Raw genomic sequence first — 15,207 nt, forward strand, 5'->3', positions numbered from 1 at the left:
CTTGGCTGCCAGCATGAGACAGGCTGGGGCCCACCTGCTTCACTTTCAGGTCACTGTCCAGCTACACGCTCCGCAAGAAATCTGAGGGCTAGAGGGCCACCACCATTGCTCTCCCCACTCCCACAGCCTTCTCAGCTTGTGTGGGGAGTCTGAAATAACTCCTAGACGTTTAGACCCTTACACATGGCCTCATTGCTGGCCTCCCTGTTCTAGAGTGAGAATTTTTTTTTTTTTTTTTTTTTTTGGGTCTGTTTGCCTTTTCTAGGGCAGCTCCCGTGGCAATATGGAGGTTCCCAGGCTAGGGGTCTAATTGGAGCTGTAGCCACCGGCCTATACCACAGCCACAGCAATGCCAGATCCGAGCCACATCTGCAACCTACACCACAGCTCACGGCAACGCCGGATCCTTAACCCACTGAGCAAGGCCAGGGATCCAACCCGCAACCTCGTGTTTCCTAGTCGGATTTGTTAACCACTGCATCATGATGGGAACTCCTAGAGTGAGAATTTACGAGCCAGGGGAACTTCTGGTTGAAATCTGAGTTAGAAATAGGGACGAGAAGATCTGAGGAAGGCCCAAAGTCTGAGGAGAAATTCGAAGGTGGCAGTTTGAGAGCCAGGTGTGCACCACTTCATGGCAACAGGAGGCTGCAGACACTTAACTCTATCTCCCCACCCCACCCCAAAGCTCAGAGATGGCACATCCCCACCACACTTGGCAAGTCCCAGGTTTGATACATGCCCAGAACCACCCCCCACCTCCTTCTCCAAGGGGCAGCTCAGCCCTCTGGCCTGACCCAGCCCTGGGCCAGGAGATCTCCCTGCCCTCAGGCACCAATCCAAGCCTAAACAAGTCCCTCTGCCCCAGCCCTTAGTTACCTTTTAGGGTGACTCCAACCAGTCCCCCTGGTGGTGGTGGTGGTGGGGGTATGGGCACTGCCTCGCCAGGGCGCCTGGGCAGCGTCCTGGTCCATGGAGTCCAGCACCCTGGGGCCCACGCAGTCTCCACCCACTTGTGCACTCCTGAGTCCTCCCACAGAACAAGCCGAGTCTGGGCAGGGAGAGGCCTCCACATTTTATTAGGGATAGGCAGAAGCAGAGGCTGGAAGCAGAGCAGCCGCATTTTAAACGACAGATAAATTAACCGCAGTGCGGGGATAGTGGGGTGGGACCGGGCCAGGAGCTTTAATTAAAAAAAAAAAAAAAAAAAAGACAAATGGACCCCAAAGACACGGGGCAGGGGAGGGCAGCACCATCCAGACATCTGGGAGGACCGGGGCAGACACAGACAGAAGGCAACTTGACCCCTCGCTCCTAGACTGCACCAGCGGGGGCTCCAGGGCAGGGGGAGCCGCCAGGGTGGGTGAGATGGCACGGCCGGTGGGCAGAAGCCCAGCACCACAAGGTGGCTCAGTCTGAAGCAGGAGCTGGGGGCCGGGACACAGCGGCCTGGAAGCCCCAGTCCCTCAGAAGAAGAGCCTTACTCTGGGTGAGAGAAGGGACCAAGGGTGGGGTCTCTCCCTGAGCTGAGAGCGGTCATCTCCTCCACGGCGGCGGCGGCGGCGGCGGGCAGCGGGGTGTGCCGGGGACCCCCTTCCCCTTCCTGTCCATCTGCCTCCTTGGTCCCTTTGGGGAGGGGCCCCGCGGGCCCCGAGGGGGCGGGCGTAAGGAGAGCGGGTCCAGTCCGCGCTCTCCGAGTCCAGAGAGGGCCGAGGCACGCGCAGCCGCTCAGCCCTGACTCCCACAGGAGGACAGCGAGTCGTAGAGCGAGTCACTGAGAGACTCCGAGGTCTCCAGCCCCGGGGGGCCCCCGCTGGCCACTCTCCCTTCCTCGCCCACATCCGATGTGCTGGGGGTGCGGCTGCCCCCAAACGCCGGGCCCTGGAGCGCAGGGGCTGGCCTGCTGGGCTCCAGGTTCTGCTTGCGGTCCACGGGCAGGGCCTGGGGAAGGAGGGGAGGCTCGGGAGCAGGCAGGCTGGAGGCAGGACCGAGCACAGTCCCATCGTGGTGCCGGAGGGGGAGAAATCCTTTCCCCAAGGGGGTGTAAGAAGGCGGGGGTGGGGGTGGGTGAGGGGACAGGGGGATGGGGGGTGGGGCTGGCCGCTCACTCCTCTTCTGGGCAGGGCTGTACCTCACTCCCTCCAGGGCTGTTCCCTTTCCCCTTCAGCCATGCTCACCATGGGGGTCCTGGGTAGCCCCTCCAGTGGCCGGGGAGGGCACAGGAAAGGGTCAGAGGAGCCGCCGGCTGCCCTTGCATTGGGGAAGGTCCAGTTCTTAGCCAGCTGGACAGGAGGGGGAGGGCCTGGGTCTTCACAGGGATCTGTCCAGGGACAAGGGGAACGTGGGTGGTGGGTGGAGCTCCCGGAGGGGCCCCCCCCCCACCTGCCCAGGCACTCACCGTCGGGACAGGTCTGATGGCCCCGGTGGCCGGGAGCAGCGGTGAGCAGGGCCGGGAAGGCTGGCATGCTGGGGTGCCGCCCGCTCACCAGCAGCTCCTCTATGCCGGGCACCTCACGCTCCAGCGTGTGGGCACGGCGGGGGACTTTGGTAAGCGGTGGGGGCCGGGCTGGGGGCACCCCGGGCGGGGGCTCCAGCCGAGGTGGCTTGGTCTTGGGCAGATTCTTGCTGGGGGTCCCACTGCTGCCATGGTCTGGGGGTGGGAAGGTCCCAATGCCACTGTCCAGGGTTCGAGTCAAAGAGCCACAGGCTGGGGAGGGGAGGGGAAGTCGGGGACGTTAGGCTGTGCGTGGCTCAGCCCCTTTCCCCTTTTTCTGGCTTCCTGGTCCCGCCCAGGCTCTACCCTTGGTCAGGACTTCTACCATGGGCTCAGTCCCACCTGCCCTGCCTCTCCCCCCCACCTCCCTATGGGGCAGGGAGAGATTTGTTCCTGTGTAGCCCCAGTGCCCACTGGTGACTGGCACCAACTGCAGTGATAGAAAGGAGTAAAGTGAGCGGGGGTTGCGGGGCAGGGGGAGATCTCAGCCTCAGCCCTTGACCCTGCTGACCTGTGAAGTGTGACGTGGGCACTGGCTCAGTCAGATTGTCCTCTGAGGGCATCTCTTCCCGCCTCCCTGGCTCGCTGCTTGGCTGTTCGGGGGACAGGAGAGCTCAGAGTCCGTTCCTCTTCCATCCCGCACCCCTCCATTAGGGCCCTGGAGTTTGAGTCTGAGAGTCCTGGCACTCTGCCAGCCCTCAGGCCACCTTCTCCCCACCCTGTTCTCGTCAGACACCAGAAATGCATCCAGCAGCTTCCAAGCCCCAGGAAAGGGGAGCCCTCCAGGGGGTAAGGGAGACTCGCCAGGGCCACAGAGTCAGAGCCTCCAGCCAGCCCCTTCCCCAGGAACCTACCTTCCCAGGAGGTTTTCCGCAACCCTGAAGTGGGCCCACCAGGCCATTTCGGGGCCCGCAGGCTGGCCAGGGGTTCTTAGGGTCAGAGGCCACTGGCTGGAAATCACCATACTCAGGTTTGGGCTCCCGCCAGCTCTTAGGGGGCAGCTCCTTGCCATCCACCCTAAAAGCAGTGTAGAAGGAGGTGAGGGAGGCCCGGGCCCACCCCCCACATCTTTCTGGCCTCACTCCCTCCAATGGTGCCGGGTCTAGTGAGGAGCCACTGCCCCTGGGGACGGGGACATGTTCCTGGTACCTTCTCTCCTGACACTGGGAAGAGGCAGAGACCCCAGGGAAAACCCCAGAGGACCAGCAGGGCCAGGGAAGGTGGAGAACTCCCCTAAAACTACCCAGGGTCAAGCCTGGAGGCCTCTCTGACAACATCTGCCGGGAGACAGCAGCCACAGTCACATCCTGGTCCACATGTGACATGCCCTGCCTGCCCCCGCTGAACGTGAGTGCACTTGCTGTTCAAACCTCCTACCTGGAGCCTGATTCCTGTAGACATCCTGCCTCCCCGGGCCCAGAGAGAGCAACCCCAAGATGGGGGAGCCCCTTTGCTAAACCACAGCTCCCTTTGCTGAGTCTGTGGCAGGTGCCAAAGGGCAAGATGGGAAGAGAGGCTTCCTTGGTCTACAGGACAGAAAACCCCAGAGCAAGAAGACCCTGTCAGCCCACAGTTAGGGACCAGCACTCCCTTAATTACCAGGCACACGGACCGTAGACAGGCCGCTGCATCTGACTTGAGACGATCCAGGAAAATGTGGGCTACTAACTCTTTCTCAAATGGGAAACTGGGTCTCAGGAAGTCTAATGTCAGATAGCCAGAGAGAAGGGGAGCTGGGGCACAAAGCCCCAGATCCTTGTTTGAGCCCCTGATCTCCCCTCTGGGCCAGGACATGAACCTCCATCTGCTTTGGTGCCATTTCATTTGACTTCCTACCCCCTTTGGCCTCTGGGAAGGCCCGGCTGCCAGCACCAGGGGTGTCCGTGGAGGGAAAAGTGGCCCCAGGCAACAAGCCCCTGGCAGCTCTCACCTGTTGAGCAGTTGCTGCATGAAGGTGTCCGCCCCCTGGTACATGCCGGCCAGCTGGCCCTGCACCTGCCCCAGGCCTGCAGTGGGCCCTGGCACTGGGCCTCCAGGCCGCGGCCGGGCCCTGCTGCTCAGGTAGGCCTTCTCCTCCTCCAGCGCCCGGCGCAGGTCTTCCGCCTTCGCCATCAGCTTGGAGATGTTGAGGCTCTCGGCCTCCAGCTTCCGGGCTTCCACTTTGACCTCCTTCCGGAGCGGGGAGCCCCCGCTGGCCCCTTCCTTGCCCTTGGTGGCCTCTGTGCGGCGGTTCAGCGCTGGCAGCTTGCTCTTCTTAAGGCCGAACCAGCTGGCGATGCTGCTGGTGTTGCGGTGCTTGGCCTCGGTGCTGGGCGCCCGCTCCTGGCCCTGAAGCCGCAGCACATTCTCCTCGATGCCCTTCATCACCTTCTCCTCGATGGCTGAGTGTGGGGGCCGCCCCTCGGGGCCTGGGCTGGGGTCGGCAGGGCCAGGCGCTGGGGGTGCAGGCTGGGCCACCGTCCCGCCACAGTCTGCCCAAGGCGGGCCCTTCCCCTTGTCCGCCTTGGGGGCCTCCTTGGTGGCTGGTGGGCCCACAGGTCGGGGTGCCACCTTGGTGGGTGACTTAGAAGGCAGCTTTGTCGGGCTGCCATGGGGGCTCTTATTGGGCTTGCCCAGGCTGGGGGCTGAGGTTGGCACTTTGGCAGGGGTGCGGGGTACCTGGGGACACAGGGCCCCTGCCAACCGGCTCTTGGCCAGCTCCACTTTGGTGAGGCAGCTCCTTGGTGAGATAGGCTCCAGGTCCACCCGGCCCCCCATGGAGTGGGAGGAGTAGACGCGGGCCCCAGGGTCTCCCAGGAGCCCAGGTTCCTGTTGTTTCAGGCTGCTTGTGCCTGAGGCCACTGCCCCCCGCAGGGCCCCCTTGACTTCTGGTGGCTCAGGGGGCCTGGAGGCAGGGGGCACCATGTCCCCAGGACTCTCCCCTGACCTTCCTGCTCCCCGGGCCTTCTCTGTACCAGGCCTGGTTTGCACCCCATTCTTTTCTGGGCCCTGGGGCCCCTCGGGGCCAGTCTTCAGTTTGCCCAGGGCTGCCAGTCTGTCCCTCAAGGGGGTAAAGCCAGGATCCCCAGGTCGCCGCCCTGCCCCCTGGCCAGGCTTCTTGGATGAGCCGCCTGGGGGCCTGCGGCCAGGATGGGGAGACTCCGAGCCTGCCTTGTCCAAACTCTTCTCTTGGGTGCTCTCATAGGGGCAGGATTCTGGGAGGCAAGGGCTGGATGGGACTCCAGGGCTCCTGAGGACCTCAGGGGCCCGGGGCACCTCCAGAGTTAGTTGGGGGTAGGTGGGCACCTGCAGGGGGGATGGAGGTGGCTCTGGGGAAGGCCCCCTAAAGGGGCTCCGGGAAAGGTCCAGAATGTTCTCATAGCAAGGAGACACCACTGGTCCCGGGGAAAGCGCAGTGGGCAAGGCTGGCTGGGGAGGTCTGAGCTGTGCGGAGTCCGGGGTTGTGACGCAGGGTGAGGGGCTGGTGGGCAGACCCTGTGGCCCCTCTGGGGACAGCTCTCCTCCGCCCAGACCCCTGCGGGCCAGGAGCGGGGAGGGGCTGCCATCTGAACCACTGTTCCGACAGGGAATTCGAGAGTTCCGGGGGAGCTGGGGGCTGAGCTGGGGGCCCCCTGGGCTAGGGACCTTCTCTGAGGCTGGAGGCAGCTTTAGAAACTTGAGACCTCTGGCTGGAGAGGGCAGAAGGGGTCCCTGGGCTTCCCCAGGAGAAGGGGGGCCAATTTGGAGCTTGCTTTTCACCTGAGATGAGGAGTGGGGGTGGCCAGGCCGAGCACCCAGGGGGGCGTCCCCTGCACCCATGAACACGCTGAGGAAGGGGAGGGGCCCCTGGCCCTCTGAGGTAGCACCAAAGCCCGGCCTGTGGGCCTCTGGGGTACCCCCGGCCCAAGCTGACTTGGGGAGGCCTTTGGACTTGGACAGTTGCGGGGGCCCCGGGTCTGGGGAGGATGGCTGCCTGGGAGCCGGGTGGTCCCCGCTGAGTGGGCAAGCAGCCCCGGCCAAGAAGGCCTGTAGATAAGACTCTGTGTCTTCAAGGAGCTGGCCCAGGTTCAATTGTTTTCGGGCCAGGGCCCCAAGCAGGGTGTCAGGACTGGGGGCCTCATTGGGGTCACCTGCCTCATCAGAAGAGGAGGAGGAGCTGCTGCCTGGGGCACAGGGAGGCCCAGAACCTGTGCCCTGGGCCTGCAGGGAGCCCCGACCAGGGCCCCATGACCGCCCAGCACCCTCCTCCTCCCCTGGGCCCCCCAAGAGGCGCTCCCAGTGCAGCAGGCCTCCCAGGCTACCAGGACCTAGCAGCAGGTAGGGGGCCCAGGGAGAGGGCTCAGGCTGGGGCGGGCCACACAGCTCGCCGTTGATGGGCTCTGGGGAGCCGGGGCCCTCGCCTGTAGGCTGCCAGGGGGTGGCAGGTGAGCAGAGGAGCAAGGGGTCAGTCTCTTCCAGGGCTCTCAGCACCTCCAGGATCTGGGCCTTCTTGCGAAGGAACGGGGATAGGGCATCCAGCGCTGGGGGAGGGGCGGCTGGGGGTCCTGGGCCTCCGGGCCGCAGCTGCTGCTCCCAACACACCTTGGGAGAGAAATGGCATGAGGAGGAGACCAAGTGCAGACCCGGAACCTGAGTGGGCATGACTGAGTAGGTCAGGAACAGAGCTGGCCTCGTTTGTCTGTGTCCCCATCCCCCATTTTTTTTTGTCTTTTTGTGGCTGCACCAGCAGCATATGGAGGTTCCCAGGTTAGAGGTCGAATCAGAGCTGCAGCTACCCACTTACACCACAGCCACAGCAACATGGGACCCGAGCTGCCTCTGCGACCTACACTACAACTCATGGCAACGCCAGATCCTTACACTGAGCGAGGCCAGGGACCGAATCTGTGTCCTCATGGATGCTAGTTGGGTCCCACACCCACAGAGCCACAACGGGAACTTCTCCCCTAAAGAAACTGAGAGATTCTGGGATATGCCAGAAAGCTTCCTCAAGTCTCTAAGCCCTAGTTACCCTAACTCTTCCTCCTGGCACACCTGGGGTTGAGTGGGCACCCACTTCCCCTCCTGGTTATCACAGCACCACTTCCCACCACTGTTTGGGTCAGCAGGGCTGAGCACCTACAACCCTGATATCTATGGCTACCCCAGGGGAGGGAGGCCTGTCCAGTTTCCAGGCTTCAGAAAAAACACAGAGATTCAAGAAGCAGAAGTGATGTGGCCAAGTTCTAAGTCGGTCTGCAGGCAAGACCAGGCCCTCTCAGGTCAGACAGCTGTTCCGCTGAGCTGATCCCCATGGCAAAGCAGACCGGGAACCGCTCCACTGCGAGCCCTTTCTTGCTTCTGTTTGGCCCCTTCTCATGCCCAGTCCGGTCTGGCACAGTGGGTGATTACCTGGGCTCTGGAGCCAGACTGTGTAAGTTCAAGACCCAGGCCCACTGCTAACTAGTTATATGACTTTCAGCAAGTGATTTAATGTCTAAAGTTCATTGTATCATCTGTGAAATAGGATGTGATTCTATTTAATCTCAAAGTGAAGCCGGATATGCAAAAGAATGAGTGAATAATAATTCTGGACTGAGATAAATAAGCATGTGTACAATTATACATTTGCGCCAAAAATTACCAAAAAAAAAAAAAGAAAAAAAAAGATAAATGCCAGTGCAGTGCCTGGCACAGAGTAAGAGCTCAGGAGGTGTTAACTGTGAGTCTCACTGCAGTACTAATGCCTTTGCTCGAGAGGCCAGTGGTGGGGGGTTGGCGATCTGTTTTTCTTGGTATGAGGCTGACAGCTGAGGGCTCACACCAGTCTGGACAAGAATCTGTGAGCCCGGAAGCAGCCCTTCCCCTGGGACTCGTTAGGAAACAGCCGTGGAGCCCCAGCTGACAAGCCCGGAGCCAGCAGAGCCACACATCACTGTGCCCAGCCCGCCTACCTCTCTCTGTCCAGCACAACGTCCCAGAGGCAGCGAGGTGGCCGGTCCCTCGGCGGAGCTCAGGGACGGGGAGGCTGGGGGCTCTGATGGCGGCTGGAGTGGGGCAAGTGGGATCTGCAGGAGGGAGGCCAGGGTTAGCACAGGTGCTGTCTGTCCCAAGTCCCCGCTCCCTCCCGAAGCTATGTCGTCCCATCCAGGGACAGGGAAACGTTCTTCCAGGTCTGCTCCTTCAGTGACGTCTCCTGGCCCAAGGTGTTGCTTTCACCACTTGGTCTGAGGAGCCTCGCGAGACCACAGCACAGGGAGACTGAAGAAGGGCAAGCCCAAGTGGCCGGGAGGTGGGACAGGACGGGGGCTCTGGGCCAGAGGGCAGTGGCAGGCCTAACCTGGGTGTCCAGCAAGCCCCCAGGACCCTCTGCTTTTCTGCAAGGCCTCCTCCCTGATTATGGAGAGGATGAGCCTCGAGGCCCCTTCCTGTTCTGACCACCTGTGACCCCAGCACCCACAGGGGTGACAGTGACTAACAGAAGAGGCACTTGTTCCTGGGTCCTGGAGAGGGGATGGCGGGAGTTATCGCTTGAGACTCCTCTGAATGGCTTCCTGTGAAACCACCACTGCTGTGGCTCCGAGGATGACAAAAGCAGTGTTTAATCACAGATCAGTTCTCTCTTCATCCCCGAGAATGTCATTTCCTTCTCCTGAGCATCTTGACTAGATGCACAGGTCGGCTCTAACTACTCTCCCCCCACCTTGCATTCTCCACAGCTGTTAACTCCTGTCTCTGTGGCGTCTCTGCCTCCCCCATGGCCTGGCCCTTGGAAGCTGCTCCTTCAGCCCAAAACCCTCACACCTCTGGCCTGGGCACCTCTCAGCACTTCGGTCTCCCTGACCTGGCTGGGCAGTCTTTCAGTCTCCTGTGCCCACAGCAGCCTGAAGCATCTTTGTCGTCTTCTTTTTTGTCTGAAGCATCTTCTGCCTGCCCACTGCTTCCAGAGACAAGTCTGAACGCCCCTGCCAGCATTCTGGCCAGTTCTTCCCTGACCCCGTGCCCACCTCTGTCTCACTCACTGCTCTTCACACATCCTTTGGTCAAGTCCAGCTGAACAGCTCTCTGCTCCCTAGGATTCCCTGCTCTATTCCTTCCACGGGGACTCCCTTCTGCCCCACCCCTCCCGCTCTCTATTTCCTTGTTTATTTATTCATTTTTTGCTTTTTAAGGCCACACCCGAAGCATACGGAGGTTCCCAGACTAGGGGTCGAATCGGAGCTGCAGTTGCCAGCCTACGCCACAGCCACAGCCACAGCCACAGCAATGTGGGCTCTGAGCTGAGTCTGTGACCTACACCACAGTGCACAGCAATGCCAAATCCTTAACCCAATGAGAGGGGCCAGGGATTGAACCTGCACCCTCATGGATCCTAGTCTGATTCATTACCACTGAGCCACAACAGGAACTCCTCCATTGCATTCTTTTTGAATGGCCCGTCCATCAGGTCCCAGGTCAAATGTCAACTCTTTTAGGGAACTCTCTCCAGCCTATCTCCGATGGCCTCTCTCCCCTCCGGGCTCTGGGGCAGCACTGTTATGCTCTGTATACCTGTCTTAGTGCCCGAGAGCCCTACCTCTCAGGGGTTACGTTCACTCTGCACAGGCCACAGCTCCATGTGTGTTGGCAAAGGCACTGCTCACAGTAAGAGCTTAATTAGCACCTGCTCAACCGAGCTTCCATCCTAGCAAAGCACAACTTGGAAATAACATTAATAACAACAACTAGCTGCTAATTATTGATTATCTACTATGGGCCAAGCATGAGATATTATCTCATTTAATCATGACAACCTGCAATATAGGTATTTTTATCCCCATTTATAAAGGAAAAAACCCCCGTGGTTTGTATAGTTAAATACTTTACCCAAGGCCACACAGCTAACAATTCCCTAAGCGAGGGACCCAACCCAAGGTTATCTGAGGCCAAGGTTCGTGCTCTTTCCATTATGTCATGTTACTTCTGGGGAAGAGAACTCTACGGTCCCAAACCCCCAAATTCATTTAAAAATCCCCAACTCAAATCCCAGAGTTCATTTAAGTAAAAAAGAAATGATTTAAGGCTGATCTACACCTCTGCGGTCACTGAGAAGGGTATGGGACGGGATAAACTTGGCCGGTGTAATCAGGCCTCTGGGCACTCCTGGGTGAACCCGACAGCAGGGACAGACCCAGGGTAGTGGGAGCTGCAGAGTTTCCCCCCAGGCCTGCAGCAGCCTGGTGAGACAGGGGGTGTAGAAAGGCCGTGGCAGTGAGAAGCTTCCTCCGCCAGGGGTCCAGCTTCCCAGGGAGCTGAGGGCATCCTGCTCAGGGTTTGGCGGCCAAGAAAGAGCTGCCTGGTTTGCATCACAGACACACAAATTCAGACACACACCCAGAAGGTGTTTCTCTTTTTGTCAAGGTCGGGGTAGGTTGCAGGTGTGCTGGCTGACCTCAGAACCCCAGGTTCCTGGAGCTGCTCCTGAGGCCCCCAGGTCTCACCCCATCCTTGGGGCTTCCTGACAACTTGGGACCCCAAGTGACAACCTAAGTGGGCCCAGGACTCGCTCCTAGCAGCCTCCTGCTTCTCCTGGGTAAAGCAGGCATCAGGATGGGAAGCAGGGAGCGGCATCCGCGGCCAGGCCTGTGTCAGTGGCTGAGCACAGGCAACCAGACGTGCAGAGATCCGGGTCAAGTGCCTTTCCTGACCTCTCTGTGACACCAAGCACTGGGTGCCTTACGCCCAGCCCCACCCCGGCCCCTGGCCAAGAAGAGGCAATGCAGTGGCCAAAGGGGCCCCTAGGGAGCTTGAAATAACTGCAATTTCAGCCTCCACCCAGCTCCCTACACAGGGTGGAGGAAGCAAGGACCTTCTCTGTCAACAAGAAGGGATACCATCCAGTGCGGTGGGGAGCATCTTGGAAGTGGGGGACAGTCAAGCTTACGGGGACTCAGGAAGTCCCCCCACCCCCATCTAAGGCTCAGATCTATCAGGCAAGGGGGGCCGCCAGGATGGAGGACAGTGGCTCACAGCCTGCTTCTGTGGGTGTCTGGGAGAACAGAGGGTGACGATGACCACGGGGCTGGGGGGAGGCAGGAAGCCGAGCTGGGAGGAAGGAGGAGGAGAGCTTGTGCCTACCTGAGGGAGGGAGCCTGCCGTGAGCTGGAGTTTCTGCTGAAACAACGCGCTCAGCATCTGGTTCTGCCGTTCCAGGTCAAACACCCTCTTCTTCAGCTTGATGCACTCCTCCCGCAGGTCCTGCCGCCCGCCCAGGAGGAGGAGGAAGACAAGGAGGGGACGGTGGAGCGGGTAGCATGAGCACCGTCACCTTTGTCAGAGCAGCGGACACGCCTGCTGGGCATGCCCTTCTCTCGCGACCTCCTGTGAGGGAGGCCTATATTTATGGCTAGTGCATCTTCTGGGGCTGGTAAATTTTCTAAAGTTTACCACCCACGGTCCAAGGTTAGTTCATTCTCTTTGGTGGCTTTCCCATCCCTGGAGCCGATCTGCTGCCTCTTAGAAACCACATATCAAAGAAGGGCCCACCTGGGGAGTTCCCATTGTGGCTCAGTGGAAACAAATCTGAGTAGTATCCATGAGGAAGCATGGCCTTGCTCAGTGGGTTAAGGATCCGGCGTTGCTGTGAGCTGTGGTATAGGTTGCAGACGTGGCTCAGATCTGGCGTTGCTGTGGCTGTAGTATAGGCCAGTGGCTACAGCTCCGATTTGACCCCTAGCCTGGGAACCTCCATATGCCGTGGGTTTGGCCCTAAAAAAAGGCAAAAATAAAATAAAATATCTTAAAAAAAAAAAAAAAAAAACAGAAGAAGGGCCCCTCTAAGGCAGAGGAAGACCCCAGGGGTCAGAGTGGCTCCCATGTCGAGAAATTACCCACAATGCCCGGGTAAATATTTAGCTGCCACCTCATGCTCACAACATCAACACTGCTATCAGAGCCATCACAACCTGGAGCAACTGGCTGGGGCCAGGATAACAGAAGGATTCAAGCCCAAATCAAAGTTACTCTAGCTCAGAGACCTGGCCCTACCTAGCCCACCCTGGCTCTAGGTAGAACAGCATAGACTGTCCAAGGCAGAGAAAGGGGAACTTCGTTGGAGGGCCAAGAGGCCATTTCTACCAGGCCCCCTTCTCCCTGCTCTAGCTGAGCAGGCTCAGGGGTCCCCAGGAGGGCTCTCCCTTGCGATCCCCACAGCCTCCTCCCAGGGCATCTGGGTTTGCTGGGGGGGAGGCAGGGCAGTGGTGAGAACGTCTCCCGCAGCCTTTTTACCTTTTGGTTCAGCAGTGCCTGCACCACGTGGTTGGCAACCTGGGGAGAGAAAGGCAGAGCTGTTAGCTGACCCAGCCTCTGCCTGGGGCAGAGAAGCAGACAAGCAGACAAGCTAACCCGCCTGCTCCCCCAGCATCCGTCCCACAGACCTCGTCCAGACAGCGTTCGTAGGTCTCCCGCTGGTTTTCGTTGGCCTGGGCAAGCGCCGTGTTCTCTGCCTGCAGGAGGGAGGGGGAGGGCAGGTAAGAGGCCAGGGGACCTTTCTTCCTTGGGGCAAATTCCTCTTGGGGAAGGGGAGGCAAGGAGTCTTCGAGCTCCAGCCTTGCCCCAGCTCTTGGCTCTGGTCCGATTCTGCCAGGCGGGAAAGCCTGCAGAGATGGCCAAGGGCATCCAGAAGGCAGAGCTGAGGGGGCTGGGTTTTGATCACCCCGACTTGAGTCAGTGAGGCTGGAGGGGCTGGGGAGACGCAGTGGCCAGGAGAACCTAAGGAGGGAGGCGCCAAAAGTAGCCCTTATTTCCCTGGGGAGAGGGGAAAGGAGGCTGGAGGGAGGAGGGCAGGGTCTTAAAAATGTGCTGAAAGGGCTCATGGAAGGATCCATGCCCTCGTCCCGCAACTCCTGAGACCCTCTGTGACCACTGCGGGGGCATGGACATGGGGGGGGGGTGCAGCATAAAGAAGGGAGACCTTGTGGGGTTAGGACAGGCTCACCCTTGTGCACACCTCCTGCCCTGAGCTGGCATGTGGGCTAGAGAGCTAAGAGCAAGGAAAGGGCTTCTGCTAAAGAAACATTCAGCTCTGCCCCAGCCTGGCGAAGAGGGCTGAGAGGAGGGTCCACCCCCACGCATAAACCCACACCCATCTCCCCCAGGGCTCTGGCCAGCACTGCTGCCCCCCCTGGCCCCCTGCCCACCTCCAGCTCCCGCAGCCGGTGCAAGAGCTCCTGGCAGGTGCCCGGCTCCATGCTGTCATCACCACCCTCTCCAGGCTTCGGGTTTCCAGGGCTCTCAGCCGGCTGGTCCATGGCCTCTGACATCAGGCAAGTGAGAGAAGCCCTGGCAGGCTACTCCAGGGCACAGGGAGGGGAGCAGAGGAGGAGGAGGAGAAGGAGGGCAGAGACAAACTTGTCAGTATTCTCGGAGTCTTGGATCAGTGTAACCAATGTGCCACCGACACTGTAACGACTCTGGGTCAGGCTAAGACTCCAGCTCACAGGACAGACTTAAAGGCACTCGTCCCATCTCAACAAGAGACCATTTCTTTATCAACTCCTGTAACTCCCCTCGCCCTCTCCCAGGTCACACAGACACTGGCCAGGAGCCAAGAAACCCGAATTCTCCGCTTAGGTTGGCCTCGCACTGGCACCTGTGTTCCCCTGGGCACAGGGGGAGGCGGCCTTCATGCCTCCAAGGCTCCCTGCATCTGGTGAGACCCAGAGCAGCTTCTTTGTACTCGCTGGGCCCTCTGCAGGGGTCTCTTGACACCTGTCCCCCGCCCTCCTCCCTATTCATTCTTCGGGGCCCCCACTCCAAGGCCAGGGACCACTCCTACATGCTTCTGTACCTGTCCCTCCAGGCTGCCTACACTGCGAGGGCAGGGACACTTTTCATTTCACGGTCCAGACTCACACTTACTGGCGAGTAAGAGATGGACTGATGACTGAACAGATGAGTCTGTCATTGCCTGAACACAACAGAGCCAGGGTTCGGACCTGTATCACGTCACGTGATCCCCCTCACCCTTAACTGTTGCCATAGCTACTGGCTTTACCTGACTAGTCTTCATCTTCCGAGTTTCCATGTCTTGGCTAGAGCAAAGTACTCATTTCCTTCCTCTGCACAAATATTGCAGAAATTTCCAGGAGATGCAAAACCCTTCCTAATATGAAAGGGTGGAGGCCCCCAGTCTACAGCTGATCGCTTGCCTCTCTGATCTGGAAGCCCCCACAAAAGGGGCTTAGTGCTTTTGGACCAAGGATGAGAGGAGCCCACGGCAGCTCACCTACTAGGCATCTGAGGGCTCCATCCCTCCCAGGGGACCCAGGGGCGGCCTCTCTCACCACCAGCCTGCCTCCTCCAGTCCCCCCACCAGCATGCACAGGTGCCGAAACCCCTCACCTGTCTCTGCCTCCTCACCCAGGCTGGCACACTCACGCTAGCAGCCAGAATGGTCACCTTGCCTGGGGAGACACAGAGGGAGACCATGTCAGCCATGCATTTATTGGGTTCCTGCTGCTGGGCACCCTGGGCCAAAGGGATGAAGACGCCAGAGAAACCCTGCCTTTATGAAGCTTCCATTCTATTGGGGGAGGCAAGTAATACGGGATAAACCAAAGAACAAACAACAGACCCTGAGAAGGCACTGGAGGTGACAGCAAGGCTGAAACCTGAACGAAGGCCGGATGAAACCCTGGAATGGGAAAAGCATTCTGGGCAGAGGAAAGAGCCAGGGAAAAGGTCCCGAGCTCTTAGCCGGAGAGGAATGAACACAG

The 15,207-nt window shown here is 59.6% G+C and overlaps 1 protein-coding gene across 6 annotated transcripts in view; it reads right to left on the reverse strand.

The window, feature by feature from the left end:
* Positions 1-1,052: 1,052 nt before the first annotated feature.
* NCKAP5L (NCK associated protein 5 like) overlaps positions 1,053-15,207 on the reverse strand; it is a 40,495-nt gene continuing 26,340 nt past the window's right edge. For 3 of the 6 annotated variants that reach the window (XM_013997563.3, XM_005663846.4, XM_013997562.3), the window contains exons 2-13: positions 14,834-14,895; positions 13,630-13,779; positions 12,868-12,936; positions 12,719-12,757; positions 11,570-11,689; positions 8,407-8,520; positions 4,425-7,054; positions 3,349-3,511; positions 3,006-3,087; positions 2,399-2,707; positions 2,178-2,320; positions 1,053-1,941 (exon numbers count right to left, since the gene is read on the reverse strand). In XM_013997563.3, the coding sequence (XP_013853017.1) occupies positions 1,729-1,941; positions 2,178-2,320; positions 2,399-2,707; positions 3,006-3,087; positions 3,349-3,511; positions 4,425-7,054; positions 8,407-8,520; positions 11,570-11,689; positions 12,719-12,757; positions 12,868-12,936; positions 13,630-13,752 (4,005 nt within the window). In that variant the 5' untranslated portion in view covers positions 13,753-13,779; positions 14,834-14,895 and the 3' untranslated portion in view covers positions 1,053-1,728. Of the gene's footprint in view, positions 1,942-2,177; positions 2,321-2,398; positions 2,708-3,005; positions 3,088-3,348; positions 3,512-4,424; positions 7,055-8,406; positions 8,521-11,569; positions 11,690-12,718; positions 12,758-12,867; positions 12,937-13,629; positions 13,780-14,833; positions 14,896-15,065; positions 15,126-15,207 lie in introns of all 6 variants that reach the window. The other 3 variants (XM_084955589.1, XM_084955588.1, XM_003126127.6) reach the window with 2 other exon arrangements.

Source organism: Sus scrofa, chromosome 5 (genome assembly GCF_054392235.1).
Source record: "Sus scrofa isolate SSC_HxYL_T2T_F1_AM1 chromosome 5, Sscrofa_HxYL_maternal_Yorkshire_Landrace_v2.0, whole genome shotgun sequence".
Lineage (NCBI taxonomy): Eukaryota > Metazoa > Chordata > Mammalia > Artiodactyla > Suidae > Sus > Sus scrofa.